Genomic DNA, 21,081 nt, shown 5'->3' with positions numbered 1-21,081 from the left:
TCAGATGAATAAGGATCCTTTGGAAGCGCCTGTTTTTGTTTATTTTAGTAAAATTCAATGTTCCTGTTGCTTAACTCAAAATTTATGGCGTTGAGAATAAAACATCAATACTGAAGGTAATTGGTTTGGAACAGAGAAACAAGAGGAGGCCATTGGGCCTCACAAGCCTGTTCAGCCATGTAGTCTGATCAGCTGAACAATACCTCAATAGCATTTACCTGCCTTTACTACACATTCCTTGATAATTTTACTGATTAAAAATCTGTCCCTCCGGTTGCTCCAATTGTTCCAGCATCAATTAGGGAGGCAAATTCCAGATTTCCATTCCCTTCTTTGTGTGGAACAGTGCCTCCCAATGAAAAGATAATCATGACACGGATGTATTTTGACAAGCCACTGTCAGTCTCTCTGCCCACACCCCTGCTGCTCTTGAATTGAAAACTAGAAGAGGAACTTTAGTGGTCAATCAGTCACGTTGCGTGTTTTCTGATGTACCCTCTGCCCAAACGAGTATTGCTAAGATTAGAAATACAACACAGGGCAGCACGGTGGCACAGTGGTTAGCATTGCTGCCCACTGCGCTGAGACCCCGGGTTCGAATCCCGGCCCTGGGTCACTGTCTGTGTGGAGTTTGCACATTCTCCCCGTGTCTGCGTGGGTTTCACCCCCACAACCCAAAGATGTGCAGGGTAGGTAGATTGGCCACTCTAAATTGCCCCTTAATTGGAAAAAATAATTGGGTACTCTAAAAAAATTTTAAAAATACAACACGTGAGGAAAACTGTTCCATCCCTCTATTTCATTAAAGAATGTATGATCTGAGCTCAGTGAATTCTATTGTGACCGACAGTTTCATGTAGTGTGGATCCAATAAGACTTGTGTTCTGCATTTGTAACCGAATACCGAATGATCTGCCTCCTTGTCTTTTATAGTCCATGGATCATCACTATCACTGGTTTCAAGCACATCGTCTCTTTACTCAACAGTAAGTATCACTGCTAAATATAAATGATCTGGGGTTATTTGGGGCTGGGTTGTGAATTTACAGTGTAACAGCACAGAAACAATTCTATAGAAAGAGCACGGAAACAGGTCATTTAGCCCAACATATGCTGGTGTTCGCGCTGCCCGCCCATCCTCCCTTATCCATCAACATAACCTCGATCACATGTTCCCTCATATGCTTATCTAGTTTCCCCATTTATCTACAATATTCACTTCAACCACTCCCTGTGATAGTGAGTTCCATATTCCCACCACTCTCTGGGTAGAATTTTACGTCCACCAGACAGACACGTATCCCAATGTCACCACTCACACAATATCTCGGTCGGCGAGCGCAGGTGCGGTTTGGGAGCATACCCACCGACAATTATCCTGCTTTTGACCAAATCCTGACAATTGACCACACATTTTGCGTTCCCCATTCAATTTCAAGTTGGGCACACGGGAAACACAGAGGTAGATTGGATTCAATGTTGGAATAAAAGGGAATAGTAACAAATGCTGGATGAGGAGTTGGGAGTTTCAGGGAGAGGGTTGAGTTGGTGTTTTGTAGTTTTGAGAGAGTGCTTTCTGTGTTGGGCTCGGCACAGTGCGGAGACCTCTGGACATTACTGTCCTCTGGCCATGGAGGTTTGGTTCTCTAACAAAGTGGGTGGAGGCTTGGTGGACGCAAGCATCCCCCCTGGGCAGAGGTCCAGGCACAAGGTCATGAAGAACAGCAGGGAGGACAAGGAGACCCAACTGCCAGGGTGTGCAGACAGCAATCCAATACCTGGACATGATAGAGGTCCAGTGCTACAGGATGCTCTGACTTTCAATGGAAGCCATGACGAGCATCTGCCAGATGATTGGGCCCGAGATAGCCTCCAATTGTGTAGGTGCACGTCCAATGCCTGTGGCTCTGAAGGTCACTATGGCACTAAATTTCTATGCCTCCGGATCCTCCCAGGGAACTGTGGGTGATCTCTGTGGAGTCTCTCAGTCAGCTGTACATAGATGTAACAGTCTGTCAACTTATGCCCTGTTCAGGTGTGTGAGCAGATTTATTCAGTTCTGGACACACCAAGTCAACCAGACTGAGACTTTGCCGCCATTGCAAGGTTCTCTCGCATCCAGTGTGCCATTGACGACCTACTCCCTGAAATAATCCTTCCACAGACTGGTTTTGAATACCGCCCTCCGCCCCCACAAAACTTTGTCCATATTCTCTGGCTCTTCACTTTCGGACAAGGTGAAAGAACAACCCACTTGACAGTTAATAGTAATGTAGAATGAGCAGAGTTGACTGGGCCACTTCAAGTGGATTGACGGTCAGTGAGAATGAGCGGAGAGAGTTTAAAAACCATGAACGTCATCACATTGACCTTCAATAGCCTATGCACACACTGACCACATAATGTTGAGATCAAAAATTTTAAGACAATAACATCAACAACTCACATTTATCCAGGACTGCTAACACAGTAAAACATCCCATGGAGCTTTGAGCACAGACCAAAGGTTCGGGATTAATTGCCCATTGCTGCATGATCATCGTCGAAGGGCTAAATGGCCTCCCATTGCTTCTATTTTCTCTGTATCCCAGTATTTCATCTTGACTTTCCGTAATGACAAACGCTTATGCTACATCTGAATGGTCCTGAATCTCTGCTCCATTGTTAAGACTATTTTCAATTGCTGACAGGCAGGAAAATCTTTTGCCCTGTTATTGCTGCAAGTGGAAACTGGTAAGAGCACAATGAGGGCAAGAGGACCTCAGCAATGCCAATGACTGAGTTGACAAGTGTTGGGGCCGCAGCTGTTCACCATATATATTAATGATCTGGATGAAGGGACTGGGGGCATTCTAGCGAAGTTTGCCGATGATACGAAGTTAGGTGGTCAGGCAGGTAGTTCTGAGGAAGTGGGGAGGCTGCAGAAGGATCTAGACAGTTTGGGAGAGTGGTGCAGGAAATGGCTGATGCAATTCAACGTGAGAAAATGTGAGGTCTTGCACTTTGGAAAAAAGAATCCAAGCATAGACTACTTTCTGAACGGTGAGAAAATTCATAATGCCAAAGTACAAAGGGATCTGGGAGTGCTAGTCGAGGATTCCCTAAAGGTAAACATGCAGGTTGAATCCGTGATTAAGAAAGCGAATGCAATGTTGTCATTTATCTCAAGAGGGTTGGAATATAAAAGCAGCGATGTGCTACTGAGCCTTTATAAGGCTCTGGTTAGGCCCCATTTGGAGTACTGTGTCCAGTTTTGGGCCCCACATCTCAGGAAGGACATACTGGCAATGGAGCGTGTCCAGCGGAGATTCACACGGATGATCCCTGGAATGGCGGGTCTAACATATGAGGAACGGCTGAGGATCCTGGGATTGTATTCATTGGAGTTTAGAAGGTTAAGGGGAGATCTAATAGAAACTTACAAGATAATACATGGCTTAGAAAGGGTGGACGCAAAGAAACTGTTTCCGTTAGGCGAGGAGACGAGGACCCGTGGGCACAGCCTTAGAATTAGAGGGGGTAAATTCAAAACAGAAATGCGGAGACATTTCTTCAGCCAGAGAGTGGTGGGCATGTGGAATTCATTGCCGCGGAGTGCAGTGGAGGCCGGGACGCTAAATGGCTTCAAGGCAGAGATAGATAAATTCTTGATGTCGCGAGGAATTAAGGGCTACGGGGAGAATGCTGGTAGATGGAGTTGAAATGCCCATCAGCCATGATTGAATGGCGGAGTGGACTCGATGGGCCGAATGGCCTTACTTCCACTCCTATATCTTATGGTCTTATGGACTGATGGGACAACAGTCTATCTCCTGAACCAATGAGATTTCAGGATTGAAAAAGGATCAGAGGGCGAACAATGGAAAAAGACTGAATTGACGTCAAATCAGATATAGAAAGAGAAATAAAGAGAGGAAAAGGACAATTGGATTGAGGGACAGAAGGAAAAATAAATAAAATAAAATGTACATATTAAATTCCTGACAAAGTATTAGCTGCAGAAATGGGTTTATTTATTCCCTTTCTAGGCCAGAGATGTTGGGCTGGATTCTCCGATTGCCGACTCCGAAATTGCAATCGGCCGGAGAATCCCCGTTTACGCCAGAATCGGGGGCAATGCGGTTTTTGCGCTGCTCCACCCCTCAAAAACGACGTAGTCATGGAGTACGCCACAGTCTGTAAGGACGGCCTCACAACATCACCTGAGGCCCTCCCCCGATGCTCTGCCCCCGATGGACCGAGTTCCTGACGGCGTGGGGCATGTGTGCTCACACCGTTCGAGGACCTCGCATTGCGGCTGCGGACTGTGTCCAGCGCTGCCACAGTTGGGGAGGAGCCGTTCCACTGGCAGAGGGGGCTGGGGGTGGCGAGGCTGGTTACAGAGGGGCAGTTTTTGGCAGGCCGGGTCCGCACGTGGCTGGCACCATGTTGCACGGTGCGGCCGCCGTCGTGCACAAGCGCAGCCACGGACCCAGCCGTTCTCTGCCATATCCACAGGTAAAGGCGGGGGTTTTATGCTGCGTGGCTACTAGCTCCCCCATCGAACGGAGGATCGGTGCGGGGACGGCACCGACTTTTCCGGTCATAAGATCAGATGGATCCTGCGGACATAGCTGCAGGATAGGAGAATCCAGCCCGTTGTGTGTCACTGCAGGAGTATAAATACCCTCCTGAAGAAGTTCCTTATGCTATTAAATACCAGCCCTAACTCTCAGAATGAACAATAAAATCAGCAATTTTGTGAAACTCATAAGGACGTTAAGGGAGAGCTGCTGTTTTCATGAAGCTAACAGGAGCACCATATATCACCCAGCAACTTACAATGATTCCCAATTTCTCTTTCACCACAAATTACTGGGTGATTTGTGCTTTAATAACAGGGATCACAATTAATTTGGCAGCAAACTCGGGGACATTGTTTTCATTAATTCCATTGATTTTGTAATATAGTCAGATTAAATCTATGGTACGTGCTAACCTTTGCTAATATTACCCATCCATTAGAAATTAGCACCTCAGGAACTTCAATAATAAAGCTCTGGAATGTTTTCAACACATTTCCAAACCTCGCTCCACTCAACTCGGCCGGGATTCTCCGCTGCCCGCTGCCTGTAGTGGAGTTCTGGTCCCTCGATTACGGCAGCGTAAAGGTTCTCGACTCGATTCAACGGGAGAATGCAAATGGCTCATTTGAATCCATTTTCATCCTATTAACGGGCTGGACACCGGATTCTCCGTGCCTCTGTGATGCTCCAGCCCCCTAGAATGGGATCTAATGGGTGTGGATTGGTGCAAGTATGTGCCAGCATGGCCCTGACACAGTGGACAAAGGGGGTAAATATTTAATGTAGGTTCCCCGAAGGTCCATTGGAGGACCCCTCTCCCCCACACATTGAAAATCCTGTCCAGCCCCCTGTCAGATACCCCTCCAACCAGAGACTCCAATCAGTCACCCCTCCACCAGAAACTCCAATCCTTCACCCAATCAGACCCCTCACAAAAATACCCTAATCAGACCAACCCACCAGATCCCCACCAGACCCCCCCCCCATCAAAGATCCCCCCATATCGATCCCCCCATATCAGCGTTTCCCCCATATCAGAGATCTCTCCATATCAGAGATCCCTCCATATCAGTGTTTCCCCCATATCAGAGATCTCTCCATATCAGAGATCCCACCATATCAGAGATCCCACCATATCAGCAATTTCCCCCATATGAGATCCCTCCATATCAGAGATCCCTCCATATCAGAGATACCTCCATATCAGAGATCCTTCCATATCAGAGATCCCTTCATATCAGAGATCTCTCCATATCAGAGATCTCTCCATATCAGAGATCGCTCCATATCAGAGATCCCTCCATATCAGAGATCCCTCCATATCAGACATTCCTCCATATCAGAGATCCTTCCATATCAAGGATCCTTCCATATCAGAGATCCTTCCATATCAGAGATCCCTCCATGTCAGAGATCCCTCCATGTCAGAGATCCCTCCATGTCAGAGATCCCTCCATGTCAGAGATCCCTCCATGTCAGAGATCCCTCCATGTCAGAGATCCCTCCATGTCAGAGATCCCTCCATGTCAGAGATCCCTCCATGTCAGAGATCCCTCCATGTCAGAGATCCCTCCATATCAGAGATCCCTCCATATCAGAGATCCCTCCATATCAGAGATCCCTCCATATCAGAGATCCCTCCATATCAGAGATCCTTCCATGTCAGAGATCCCTCCATGTCAGAGATCCCTCCATGTCAGAGATACCTCCATGTCAGAGATCCCTCCATATGAGACCCCCCCTATATCAGAGACCCCCCTCCACAGAACACAGTCTGTTTTCTAAGCACAATCTACCTCTCTCTACAAATTGTGTCTCTCTCAGTCTGTCACCGAAACACAGTCTGCCTCTCTCTAAAAACAGTGGCTCTCTCAGTCCGTCTCCTAACAAGTTTGGAGAGAGAGGCAGATTGTGTTTCAGAGACAGACTGAGATAGACAATCTGCCTCTCTCTACAAACTGTCTATCTCAGTCTGTCTCCTAAACACAATCTGCCAGTACGTTCATCCTAAGTGTTCATATTCAGCTGTAATTATCTGCTTTCACACTGTGCCCCTCCAGGCCTAATTCCCATTTGGGGAATCTGGAACACTGGGATTCAACCTTAACATGACAGCAAGTCCTTTCAGGAATGAAAGGAGACAGAATTACATCAAGTCTACACTATTTGTCCCGACGTCCTGGTATTTAGGTTCCGTAAGAGCCTTCTCCACTCCACTTCATCAAAACCTATCAATATATTCTTCTATTGCTTTCTACTTCATGTGTTTATCCAGCTTGTCCTGAAATGTCTCGACACCATTCACCTCGCCTCCCCCCCCCCCCCCCCCCCCCCCTCACCCCCAACTCTTGCCCGTAGCACATTCGTGTTCACCACTCTCTGGGTGAGGAGGTTACTCCTCAATTCCTTATTTATATTCATGACCCCTAGTTTTGGATTCCCTCCACAACGAGAAGCATCTTCTCTCCATGAACACCATCAATTCCCTCTTAATATGAAGAATTGTCAGCTCAATCCTCAGGCTTCTCTTTTAAGGAGCAAAGAGCCCGTCTCTTCACCCTTTCCTGATTGCTGTAACCTCTCAGTTCTGGCATTGTCTTGTGGAAGGTCTAATATTTTTGCTCAGAGATCCTGGATTCTCCCTTCTGGGGATTAACTCCCCACGCCTGCCAAAAAATGGGCATGAATCACTCCGGACTTTTTCCTCAGCTCCGGGGTGATTCTCCGTTTTCCAGGGGACTAGCATCCCGCAGCTCTGGCTGCCAGCGGGGCCCTGCTGTCCAGACCGCGCGGCCGCACATGTACATGGCGGTCGCAAGCGGGTCCGCGCATACACGCGGTGGCCCATCTCTGCGCGGGTGCCACTGACATGGCAGAGCCACACAACAGACCCGCACTGAGGAAGGTAGATTCCTCCCAGATAGCGATGGCCCGCCGATTGGTCCCCCCCCCGATGGTGGGCCTGGCCCCCGCTGAGGCCCCCCACCCGGAGTCAGATACCCCCCCCCACCAGGACCACCATCGCGGGCGCAGGTCCCAGCTCCCGCCGGGTGGTACCACTTGAAAACCACGCCGGTGGGAGTTTGGCTGGTCGACCACGGAGAATCGCCGCGGGGGCCTGTTCCAATGGCCCCTGTCTGGCGCCAAGTCGACCGCGTGCGTAGGACTGGCGGGTCCGCGGATAATCGTGGAAGCGCCGTCACTCCGGATTTACGGCGTGAACGGCTATTCTCCGCCCCCATGCCAGGCACGATTCCCGGGCAGAGGGTCGGGGAATCCCGTCCCTTGTGCCAGGCTACACAGTATGTGACTCAATCTGACACCCACAAGCGAGTTGTGCAGAATCCCCTTCCACCTAGTCAGATGGTTGGATGCAGGAGTTCCAGGTCAGTAACCTCTGGCCATTGATGTGGAAAACAGATTTGGCCCATCATTTCTGGAAAGTCATTGCAACAGGCACATTATATTGTAAGAGAAACATAGGGACATCAAAGAATTTGTGTTCGCTTGTGACATGGGAACAGAAGGAGACAATTTAGTTCTCAGGCCTGTTCCTCCAATCAATCAGATCACGTTCGATCTCCAATTCAACGTATTTTATCTACTTTGGTTTAGTGAACCTAAATAATCTGACTACCAAAAAGTCTATCAATCCAAGTTTGAAAATTTTCTATTAACCCCCTGAGCCTTAACAGCTTCTTTGGGGAGCGAGATCCAGATTTCCACTCTTCCTTTGTGCGAGGAAGTGTTTCCTCGCATCACCTCTGAATGACCTGGCTCGAATTTTAAGGTTCTGCCCCCTTGTTCTGGACTCTCCCAGCAGAGGAATGTTTTTCATGTGGGTTTGGCTGTCTAGGCCAACATTTAATGCCCATCCCTAACTGACCTTGAGAAGTTCCACTCTATTTACCCTATCAACTCAGTGTAGTTTCAGAGCTGTATTGGAAGTACGGTATTAGGACATTGATCCTCAGACATTATTGCTTCATTTATATTTGCACTGATTTCAAAATCCTCGGGCAGGATTCTCTGGTCTCCAACACCGAAATCGCGTTTGGTGATCAGCCGAAGAATCCACGTAGACGCCGAAATCAAGGGGGATGCCGCTTTTGCAATGCTCCGCCCCCTCCAAATCTGTGTACTCTAGGGCTATGCCACACGCTGTATGGACGGCCTCAATGCGTTACCTGAGGCCCTCCCCCGATACTCCGCCCCCGACCGGCCGCGTTCCCGACGCCATGGGTCTCCTGCCATTTTTCTTTCGGGAACTCGGCATGGCGGCTGCAGACTAAGTCGGGAGAGAGCCGCTCCGTGGGCAGTAGGGGGCTTTGGCAGGGGCTGGGGGCACTGGTAGGGGGTGGTCCAGGGATGGCGAGCCTGGCCAAAGGAGGGGCACTACTCTATCGCTGCAGGCTGCCACTGTGCGCATGCACGGCCACGGACCCAGCAAATACCCAGCCGTATTGGCAGCTAGAGCCGGGTGCTCTATGCTGCCTGCCTGCTAGCCCCCCAACAAATGGAGGATCGGTGGCTGTTTTGCACCGATTTATCGGTTGTAACACTCCACCGTTTGCACAACACCGTCAAGACATCGGCTGGGATTCTCCAACCCCGCGCCAGGTCGGAGAATCCCCGGGGGGATGCGAGAATCACGCCCCAACGCCGGCTCACCTATTCCCTGGCGCCGATTCTCGGGTGCCGGTCGGGGGCCGTTGAAAGCGCCCCCCCCCCCCCCCCCCCCCCAATCGGCGATTCTCCGGGCCCCGACGAGTCGCGTTCGGCCGAGTCCCACCAGCGTGGGTTACTCAGGTCCCACACTATGGGACCTGGAAGGTGAGTCTGCGGGGCCCATCCTGGAGGGAGGGGAATCTGATCACGGGGGGGGGAGGGCCCCCACGGTGGCCTGGTCCCCGATCGGGGCCTACCAATCGGTGGGCGGGCTTGTTCCATGGGGGCCTATGTTCCTCCATGCCGGGCCCCTGTAGAGCTCCGCCACATCGCCTGGCGGCCGGCGCGGAGACGGGAACCCATGCGCACATGCGCAAACTCGCGCCGGCTGGAGCTGCGGGGACCACTCCAGCGCCGACCTAGCCCCCTGGGAAGGGGAGCAATATCGGGGACTGTTGACGCTGGAGTGGTTGGCACCGCTTTTCACGCCAGCGCCAGAACTTGGCCGCGGGATTGGAGAATCCCAACCATAGTCTCCAAATCGGAGAATCCATCCCCTCCTTTCTGGATCCTCGTTCCAACTCTGCCCTATGACTGAAAACTGGTCAGTTCCACCACAGCAGACACCCTCTGCCCATCCGACTCTGGTCCAATGTATGTTTCCCCTCACCTCAAACCTACCCCACCCTTCACCATCCCAGGCTGATTTCTTGCCTCCATCACCTGTGCCTCAGTGATGAGCAACCTTGCCTCTGAGGCAGAAAGTTATGTGTTCAGAATCTCGGCGAACACTTGGAGATGATGCCTTGTGGATGAAATGGTATCAATGGCCCAGTTGCCATCTCAGACTAAAGATCCCATGCCAATATTTTGAAGATGGGGAGAGGTGTCTTGACCAATATTTATCCCAGAATTTCACTAAAATCGATGTCCTTGGCATTATCACATTCCTGTTTGAGGGAGCTTGCTGTGTGTAAATTGGTTTCTGTACTTTCTGCATTATAAATGATTATAAAGTGTTTTAGGGATATCCTAACCGAATGAGAAGGACTGCATAAGTGCAAGTATTTCTTTCCTCGTGTGAGGAATCTTGTTCTGACAAAGGAATCACGTCCGCTTTGATTTACCAGGGCTGAGAGGGAGAGAGTGGGGATTAATGTATTCGAGTCCGCACTGTCACCTTGTGTCTCTGACAGGCTGGCTCACACCAGGACATGATTATTTCCATGGTTACTGTCAGTGCAGCTTCACACCCTCCTGACAGGCCTTCCCACCCTGCGAGCTGTGTGCAAATCAGCCCAGTGACACTGAACTTAGCTAACCGTTCTGCCAAGAGTGAGCAAAGCCCGTCTGCCATGGGAACTAAGTCTGTGAAGACCAAACCCAGGATTTTAATTAAGGCCATCAGGGTGCTTAATCACCATAGCAACTGGGTCTGACAAGCATATTAGTTTTAAATTTGCTCACCGATCATTGGGCTGTTTTGAAAATCCCCCAGGGATCTGCAGATGAATGAACTGCGGAAGAACAAACATGTATATTTTGTAGCAGCATACCATCCCCAGGATACTCTGTCGTGCTTCAATATGATTGGGCACTCAGCACAGTGGCATTAAACAAAGAAAGAGTAGGTTTGCATTTGTATTGCACTTTTCACAATCTCAAGGTATTACAAAGCATTTTACAGCTAATGAGGGGTAATTTGACATGTAGTTTGCAGAAGCACGGCTGCCAATCTGTGTACCGAACTCCCACAAACATCAGTGTGATAATGACCTGATGATCTGCTTTTTTGAAGTGATAAATAAATATTGGCCAAGGCACTGGGAGGGGGATCTCCCTTTCATCTTCCTCAAAAGACAGTAAAGGTTTGATAGGAATGTAAGTCTTTCTTATTTTGAGTTGAAAAGGGATTGATACTAAGCTAAGCTTCAACCCCTCACGGCCACCTCCTTACAAAGCTGGACATGTAAGAGTGACATCCCTCACTGTCCCTAGGTCAACATTGAATGGCATTCCCATGTCTTCACCATTTCTAGGACCAGTTTCCCCAATAGTTTTCTTGCTGATCGCCCCTTCCTAACCCAGCTCTGCTGACTAGATCACAGCTTATTCCAATTCTGGTGATCTATCACCTTTGTCCTTGCTCCCTTAGTTGTGCATCTCCAGTGTGCTTTTCTTTTAGAATCCTTATCCATGTTGAAAATGACTAATTCCAGATATTCTACTGCTGTGACCATCTCCAGCACTGCAATTTGGATTTTAAACTCTGCTTTCATATGTTTCAGTCTGTTTAAAAACTCAGATGTTCATGTCAGTGAACCTATGCATCTTAATTATTGAAATCATTCCATAATTTATGAGGCGCAAGATGGTAATAATTACACCACAGTGTTGGCATCTCTGGATAAGTCTAAATATTCCATTTTATGATAAACTTTTCTCTCTTTCTTCTCTTTTTTCTATTCTTGATGTTATTAACATCATCACCACCTGTGATACCCATTTCCATTGGCCAAAGGTAAGTAATGTGAGAAGGGAGTGCTTCATGGGGTGGCAGATGCGGGCAGACGGGTCAGCATCAAAGGCGAGGAGGTTGCTCTCAGCAGACCCTCCTCTTGCCTATGTCCAGTCGCTCGATCAGGCACTGGGGTGGCGGGGGTGGGGGGATGACGGGCTGCTCACATGGTTTTAGCAGCATACAGACCACATCTGCAGTTGAGTTAATACCAGTGGCAGTGGGATGAGGCTTTTAAGTGGTCACTAATTGGTCACTTAAGGGCTTCAAGATCAGAGGGGTCGGAAGGTCAACCACAAGCCTTCCTACCCAGAACTTATTTCTGACGGAGGTGGGAATGCAACATGGTTACCATATGCCACCATCTTTAAATGACAAAAGAGTTACCGATGCTACCTAACATTTCACTGGTTTAATTAAAGACTTTTCTCTTTTCTTTTTAGGCTGAAGAGAAAGCACATTCAGAGGTAGGAAATGGATCATGTCAAAAATCAGCTTGTGAAATCATTGAATCCAGTTACTTTGTACCAAAATAAAAGGAAAATAGGGCAGCACGGTGGCGCAGTGGTTAGCCCTCCTGCCTCACGGCACCGAGGCCCCAGGTTCGATCCCGGCTCTGGGTCACTGTCCGTGTGGAGTTTGCACATTCTCCCCGTGTCTATGTGGGTTTCGCCCCCACAACCCAAAGATGTGCAGGGTAGGTGGATTGAACATGCTAAATTGCCCCTTAATTGGAAAAAAATTACTGGGTACTCTAAATTTATTTTTAAAAATTAAAGGAAAAATACTGCAGATGCTGGAAATCTTAAATAAAAAGAGAAAATGGTGGAAAAGATCAATGGGCCTGGCAGCATCTGGGAAGAGAGAAACAAAGTTAACGTTTTGCCTCAAAATGACCTTTGACTTTGCACTAAAACTCTGGAAGTATCCATGTGCATACTGGATATGTAAGAGTTCAGAGGGACAGGAGAGGCTCCGTGTTCTTTATTTTATTATTCATTGTTATTATTCATTGGGATGTGGGTGTCGCTGGCAAATCGAGAATTAATTACCCAGCCCTAATTGCCCTGAAGAAGGAATTGCTGAGGCCAATGTGGTGTAGGTACACCCACAGTGCTGTTAGGATGAGAGTTCCAGGATTTTGACCCAGTCACAGTGAAGGAACGGCTGCTAAATGCCCAAGATGGAATGATATTTGTGACTTGAAGGGGGATTTAGCGGTGGTGTTTTCATGTGTCCACTAATCTTGCTCTTCAAGCTCCCAAAGATTTTGGGCCTTTTTTAATTTGTTCATAGGTTGTGGCAATCGCTGGCTAGGCCTGCATTTAGTCCCATTCCTACTAAGAAGATGCTTCGGCAGATATGATTAAAACTGAGTTAGGTACAAACCTGTACAATGAAACTTCAAACACTTAACTGCTAAATTTACACTTGATGGAAGTTAACGTACAGTCAGATGAGACTGTCTCCTCCAGGGATTCTCACGCTACTGTCTCACTGTCGCTGGGGCAACATCTTGGAGCTCTACCACTAACAGCACAGTGGGTGTACCTACACCTCAAGGACTGCAGCCGTTCACAAAGGCAACTCATCACCTCTTCTGAAGGGCAACTAGGGATGGGCAATAAATGCTGGCCTAACCAGCGACATCCACAACCCAGAAATGAATTAAATTTTTTGTTTTAACTTTGCTCTAAATCCCATTGACATACATTGCTAGTATAAGGAGGCCATTCAGCCCATCGTGCTGTGTTCGCTCGTTGAACAATCTGTCCAGTTAGTCCCACTTCACAGCTCTTTCACTCTAGCTTTACAGATTTTTTTCATTTTTTTCTTTATCTAATTCTGATATTAATGTTACTATTGAATCTGCTTCTAGTGTCCTTTCAGGCAGCTCCTTCCAGATAACTAGAACTCTTTGCTTAATTTTTTTTTAAATCCTCATATCGCCTCTTTTTCTTTTGTCAATTGTCTTCAACCCTTTGTCTTCTGAGATGAACTACAATGTACATTAAGGATAAAAATAATATAATTTTATTCACATGGTGAAACATGATGAATTTGTAATGAAAGGATGGCTGGTGAAATGGTTGGACGATGTGAAGAGCTTCACAAGGGACCATATATCAGTTAAGTTGACACAGTTGACGGGGATTGGTGACTGCACCGCTAGACTCTCACATGAATCCATTTGTGTCTTTCTGAAACACTGATTTAAACTCGGATATTTCTCTCTTGCACAATAGCAAATTCGAAAGCTGCGAAGGGAGTTAGACACATCCCAGGAGAAGGTCGCAACGCTCACCTCTCAACTTTCCGCTAATGTAAGTTACCCACCTCTCCTGTTTAAGACAGCAAGACAGCAACAAAAAAGGCCATTGGATCTTCATCTGATAGTTCTCCAGTAAAAGGTTCAGGTGACTACCTTTGTAGGGCTCGTGTGTAGAAGGGAATGGAAATCCCACTGAAACAGGAGTGCACCTTCTGCTGTTGTAAAATAAAATGTATCAAGAGGGATGTTAAAGCTGGATTTGTCGGAAAGGCAGAAAGGTCTCTCGGCGTTGTTACGTTCTAGTACTTGGCCGGGTGGAATTAGTGCACGAGAGAACGTTTAGTTTGTGTCTAGTTAAATGATTACTCTTAAACAATAACGTGGGTCAGAAAACAATAAGAAAATGGTCAAAATCTACTAACTATAAATTACTACTATAAATTATCTAAGAGCTACTATAAATGCGATTATCCACTCCGATGACTATCTCCAGACTCCCTAAGGTAACAGTGTCACTTGGTTGCTCTCTACTGCCACCTGCTGGTTGGAGGTCATATTTATAATATTTAAATGATAGCTTATGCATATCATCACGGGAGTCTTGCCTTAATACCTAGATGTGTGGAGAGTAGCGCTTGGATAATGAACTGTCACAAATATAAACAGAAAATGCTGTAATTTAGGCAGTTTCTGTGGAGGAAGAAATAGAATTAATGGACTGGATTTTACAGGGTGGGTGAGCACAGCTTGCTCAAGAGCTCTGCAACAGCTGCTGCTGGGACTGAAAGCAAGCAAATTGTTCTTATACCTGATGTTGTGTCCCACTGAGGGCTGGGTACCCCAGCTGCTTCCCTGGTCTCTTGTGATATTTTACGGTTTCCTCCAAGGCTCAGATCACTCTCACTACACAGGAAATGTCAAATACAGCATGTGGATTTTCCAGTTGCTAAAGCCATTGGTGAGAGTGGAGGTAACGGAAGGGGAGAGGTACTTGCAAGGAAAAGGTCGCTCCTGATTTATCCGCCCGATGTTTTACCAATCCAGAGTTCATCTGTTTTGGTTCTTGACACAGAATTATTTAGAACGGACATGACACAGGCCATTTGGTCCAACTGGTCCATGCTAGCACTCATGCTCCAGGAATCAAATATAAACCAGGTCTAAATGCCAAAATCAGATTGAGCTCTTGTGAGGAGGACCTCCCTGATTGTCCAGAACTTGCCTGTTCTTACTGTGGGTAAACCAAAACATATCATTTTTTAAATGTGTTAATCAGCTAACTACGCCAACCCAATCTAACTAGCATGTGGCACTGTAACTATTTTTCAAATTTATTTTCAATCTTTTCTCTGAAGATTCCATACAGGTGGCATGCTAACACTGCATTTAGTTATTGTGATTAACCCATTTTCAACCACATCAAGTTAACACTATGAAATATTGTTTCAAGCAAAACCTTTGAATTATTTTAGAACAGTTCCCAATTGCATCGGTTCATGACAGATTCCGCATTGAGCGGAAAACCAGGAGGATAAAAAAACTTCACAAAATGAGTGAGTTTTAGGCACCTTGATTGCTGGATGCAAAGAGAAAACTCTATCCCATTGTTCTCTTCGTCTGGAAGGTATTTGACTGTTGATTCACCCCTTTGCTGTCACAGTGGCTCAATTCTGTCAAAAGAACAAAGTTGATTCACTGCCCCCCACCCCCGGACAGTTGCCTTAGTTTCATTCATTGGATGGTTTCTGGCGATGGGCTGGTTCATTGGGTGTTAGTCATGTTTGAAAATCAAGTTTACAATTTTGAATGCAGATGGATACGATCACAGCCAGGGGTCAGAGGGGAACGTTCTCTCTGCTTCTGACTCAGAGGATTCTCAATTGAAGCTCCATTCCAGATAACTGAGCCCATAATCCAGGTTGATATTCCTACAGGGGGTGTAGTACTGGAGAATACTGTACTGTGTGGGTCAGTAGGGACTGCTACACTGTGCGAGGGTCAGTACTGAGGGAGCACTGCACTGTCAGAGGGTCAGTATTGAGGGAGTGCTGCATTGTCAGAAGGTCAGTACTGAGGGACTGTTGCACTTGTTGGAGGATCAGTACTGAGGGAATGTTGCACTTTTGGTGGGTCAGCACTGCGGGAGTGCTGCACTGTTGGTGGGTCAGTACTGAGGGAATTCTGCACTGCTGGGTCAGTATGGAATAAGTGCTGCACTGTGGGTGGGTCAGTACTGAGAAAATGCTGCACAGTTGGTGGGTCAGTCTTGAGGGTGTGCTGGGATATGGATGCCTCGCAAGTTTCGGATGAATCTCGGACGAAGTCTCGAGTGCAGCGAAGTCGGGTGCAACGAGACCGGTAAATCACACACAGGAATGCACTCTTGGGAGTTTGGGAAATTCCAGCCCTGATTTTTGTGATTTCAGCGGGCTGGCAGCAGATCGAGCTGGAAAATCCACCCATGTTTTTGCAATAGAAAATTGGTAAATTAGGACAGAGAGGAGGAGAAATGTATTTTAGTAATTCTCTACACTTGTGGGCTGTGGCCTTCAGTCATTGAAAATATTCAAGACAGAGATCAATAGATTTTTGGACACTTGAGGGGATTAATGGATATGGGGATTTAGGGGTGAGGCTGTGGAGGGGAGTGGGGTTGAGGTTGAAGATCAGCTGCTAGCTCACTGAATATCAGTGCAGATTGAAAGGCTGTAGAAACCCCTTCCACTCCTGTTTGTAAAGTCCTTGCTGAGGCGGTGCACTGAGAATGCACCCAAATTTTCTAGCAGGCCTTTCTATAGACAAGGGGCGCGATTCTCCCAAAACGGGAGAAATCGTAAGGCTGGCGTCAAACCCGGGCGGGTTTGACGCCAGCGCGCCCCTTCCCGACCGGGAACCGATTCTGGTCCCCGGTCGGGGCTAGCAGCCCGACGCCGTAAGCTCCGGCATCACGGGCTTAACGAATTTCGTTAAGCCCGCTTGCCGGAGTTAGCGCCGGCTGACGCGTCATATGACGTCAGCCGCGCATGCGCGGATTGGAAGACTCCAACCCGCGCATGCGCGGATGACGTCATCGCGCATTTGCGCGCAACCCGCGCATGCGCGGGCCGGGATGCCCCTCAGCCGCCCCGCGAATGGATGCTGCGGGGCGGCGGAAGGAGAAATAGTGCGCGGGCATCGGGCCCACTGCCCGCGATTGGTGCCCACCGATCGCGGGCCCATGGCACCCTTGGCACGGCCGTGGTACTGCCGTGCCAATCGGTGCCATGGTTATAAAAAGCGAGTTGTTCCCGCCGTTTTTACGAACGGCCAGACCAGGTGTGTTTGCCGTTCGTAAAAACAGCGTAAAGGGCTGGGACTTCGGCCCATCTATCAGCTGTGAATCGCTGCCGGCCGTAAAAAAACGGCGGCAGCGATTCGTGTCGGGAGTTGGGCGGGGGGGGGGGGGGGGGGGGGGAGAATAGGGGGAGGGCGGGAAAAATGTCGGGAAGGCCCTCCCGCTATTCTCCGACCCGTCGTGGGGGGCGGAGAATCGCGCCCAAGGTTCCCTACCTGTAGTCAGAGAGGAACTCCTCTACTGCCTGCCACCACTTTGACACAGAGTGATCGAATTATGTGTGTGGCTACAAAACGACATCATTCATCTAAATAGCTTGGAAAGCAGCCTGCGAGAACCAGGGAGTAATGGATAATTGATGGGCCATTCATTTGACCTTAAGCAATATTAATTCAATAAAGGTGATGATATTCACCACAGATATGTGCTTGTGGAGGTCCAGCCAGTTTAGTGAATTGGTTAAATCATAAACACTATCCTGATGTACCATAGGCAAACCACACAGAATATTTTGAAGTTACTTTAGTTTAAACCGAGTTTGTTAAAACTCCCATTCACAGACAAATTGTTCATTTTTGCATGCTGTTTGACTCAACAAAACTCAATTCCATTGGATGTGTTATCATGAGCTCATTTGCGATGTTGAATCTGTTTGTGTGTCTTGATTAACCATGAGCTCCAATTATCGCCGTATTAAAATGGGTTTATACTGATATCCAAAATGTCATCTTGTAAAATTGAGAATAAGATTGATTTCCTGGCCCCAGAGGAAGGAAGATGGCCACATCTAACAAATTGTGTACCTCTAACTTGAGTAGCTTAAGAAGTACATTGTTACTTTTAATTAATGTAGATTTAGAGTGCAATTAAACAATAATTGCTGGAAGACATTTACAGGCGTGATTGAAAGGGGGAAAATATAGTCCCGTTTTGGGCATGAATAGCGGGGTGTTTCCCGGCGCCTGCAAAACTGAGAACGACCCCGCTATCAAACAGGACTTTTTGGGGGGGTCTCAGTGAGGAGCCACACTTACCTTCATGTCCTTTCATTTTTAAATGATGCCCCAATCTTTCGACTCCCCGGCCTCCGAACTCCCCAATGCACAACTTTTCGATCAGGGGTTCCTTGATCCCACTCACCCCAACTCATCAGGGCAGGGCACTCCCGGGCTCGATCCCCACCATGGGCAACCTGCCAACCAGGCATCTTGGCACTGCCAACCAGGCACCCTGGCAGTCCCCTGCCAGCCTGGGAACCTTGACAGTGCCAGGCTGCCATTGCCGGGGTGGCAGTGTCAAGGTGCCCAGGTGATAGCAGGAGTGCCAAGATACCACCCTGCCGAGAGCCCAACCACCCAGGGTCTCCGATTGCCTGGGGAAACCCCCCAAAGTGCCGTTGCACCTGGTCCATATTTGCGTGGAGCAGTGCTAAATGGTGCCATGACAAGGTTTACTGGGCGTGGGCGTTCGATCACTGGCCTTGGGAGGCTCCAGCGTAGACATATTTAAGTGAAGGTAACTGCTGACTTAAATATGCAAATCTGGATCTCGCCCTCACTGGGGGATCTCGAGAGGCAGCCCGAGCATCAGCCTTGTTGTGTCTCCATCAGGCAAGGCCTTATGATAGCATCCTACATGTTTTGTCAGTCATTTATATCAGTGTCCTGGAAATTAAACCTGTATGGCTTCTATACTATTCAGTCCCTATTCCAGTTTGATAACAAGCCAATAAATTAAAAACATAACTCCTTCTGTCTTTAACATGTAAAATTATACAAAGATGCTTCACTGTGCTGTTACAGTGATCAAAACACAAAAGAAAAAGGGAGGCTTTCAGTGTTCTGAAGCTAGGAAAGGAAATTATGAGATGCAAAGTTGAGAGAGTGCCATAGTGTGAGGGGAAAATAGCTAAAGGTAACTCTCTCAACATTCACTAGATTCACCAGAATGTCCCCAGGGCTCCAAAGTTTAGATAGTGAAGAGAGATTACATTAATCAGGTTTGTAATTCCCTAGAACATAATGGTTAAGGATTGATTTGATTGAGGTTTTTAGAATTTTGTAAGGAATTGATAGGGTAGAGAGAGACATTTACCATTGGATAGTTAACAGGACAAGAGGACATGACCTTAAAATGAGGGCCAGGCTGTTCAGGAGTGAAGTTAGGAAAGAATCCTTCACATACAGGCTGGTAAAAGAGTGGAGCTCCTCCTAAGATAAAAAGCAGTAGATGCCAGCTAATTAATCATTTAGAATCTGTGATGGATAGAGTTTTGCTCGACAAGGGTATTAAATAGCACAGAGCCAAGGTGACTGGTTGTTGTTGGGATACAGATCAGCCATGGTGTCATTTTTCTTTTTTTCTTTTTTTTTATTTTTATAAATTTAGATTACCCAATTATTTTTTCCAATTAAGGGGCAATTTAGTGTGGCCAATCCACCTACTCTGCACATTTTTGGGTTGTGGGGGCGAAACCCACGCAGACACGGGGAGAATGTGCAAACTCCACACGGACAGTGACCCAGAGCCGGGATCGAACCTGGGACCTCAGCGCCGTGAGGCGGTTGTGCTAACCACTAGGCCACCGTGCTGCCCCATCAGCCATGGTGTCATTGAATCAATGGCCTCCTCCTGTTCCTATCTTCAGTATTCCCACATTCACTGGAAAATTTCCTGCTCTCTGTGAGACCCACTTTTAAATTGCTGTAGATAAATTGTTACAGATGCCTGGTATCGAAAGAGCTTCTGCCAACCAAGCGAATGAACAGTCAAGCCCAATTCATCTGCAATGTCAGTATTGTCGAGCACTTGTCAATAAGTTCCACACTCTGCATCATTAAACAAAAACATGTCAGCAAAAAAAAAGAAGAGCTTCTGACTTGATGAAGAATCCCCGGAGAAATTTAGCTGATGGCAGAGATCTTTTAAAATAGGTTTCTTGCTTGATAATACCAGGCATTGGGAAATTCTAGAATCTTCTAAACGCCTCTGAATTTACTGAGATATTCAAACCTTTTAATTTCTTGACACCTGCCCTGGCTTATTTTTTGAGTCTTGTATTTTTGTTGACTTGATTCATTCAGTTGTTGTAGCTATTGAGCTGCTCATTTTCCCACAGACCTAATCAGTAAAAGATTACAAATGTCTAGCACGCAGCCTCAATGTAGGATCTGAAACAAACCAAAACGAAACATTGACCCTGATATTTATGGCAACCCGGGAAGGATTGTAGGGGAATCCTGCGATATTAAATATAATGGCAGGTCCTCATTATCATTTAACATAAATCCATTTAGTTCAACATTCATGCAGCGATTGTTTGGGTTGCAGGGTGGATGGGCAAACTGACTATAGCACCATGGTACAGGAAACCATCCAAGAGGGAAGATTAATAGGAATGTAACGGTGGTGGGAAGATTATAGCCAAGGGCACTGACACAGTTCTCTATAGCCAAAAGCGTGAGCCCAGATGGCTGTGTTTTGCTGCCCACTGCCTGGGTTTGGGACATCACGAGGAGCTGGAGATAAACTTACAGTGGGAGAGGGAGAATTCAGTTGTTGCTGGTCCATAGAGGTGCCAACAGCACAGGTAGGACCACAAAAGAGGTTCTGCATAGAGAGTTTGCGCAGTTTAGTGTTACATTGGAAAGCAGAGCCTCAAAGGTAATGATTTGGGTTGTTACCTGAGCCACTTGAACATTACTGTCAAATTCCTAAGATTAGA

General features: G+C 47.4%; 1 protein-coding gene across 12 annotated transcripts in view; it reads left to right on the top strand.

Annotated features, from left to right (window-relative positions):
- The window catches only part of nav3 (neuron navigator 3), an 838,834-nt gene that overhangs the window by 747,221 nt on the left and 70,532 nt on the right, over positions 1-21,081 (top strand). For all 12 annotated transcript variants that reach the window (XM_038781097.1, XM_038781098.1, XM_038781101.1 and 9 more), the window contains 3 exons: positions 934-986; positions 12,195-12,218; positions 13,998-14,075. In XM_038781097.1, coding sequence (XP_038637025.1) covers positions 934-986; positions 12,195-12,218; positions 13,998-14,075 — 155 coding nt within the window. The remainder of the gene's footprint in view (positions 1-933; positions 987-12,194; positions 12,219-13,997; positions 14,076-21,081) is intronic.

This window comes from Scyliorhinus canicula, chromosome 20 (assembly GCF_902713615.1).
Source record: "Scyliorhinus canicula chromosome 20, sScyCan1.1, whole genome shotgun sequence".
NCBI lineage: Eukaryota > Metazoa > Chordata > Chondrichthyes > Carcharhiniformes > Scyliorhinidae > Scyliorhinus > Scyliorhinus canicula.
Note: the sequence above shows the minus strand (reverse complement) of the source record. Positions and strands in the feature narration are given on the sequence as shown.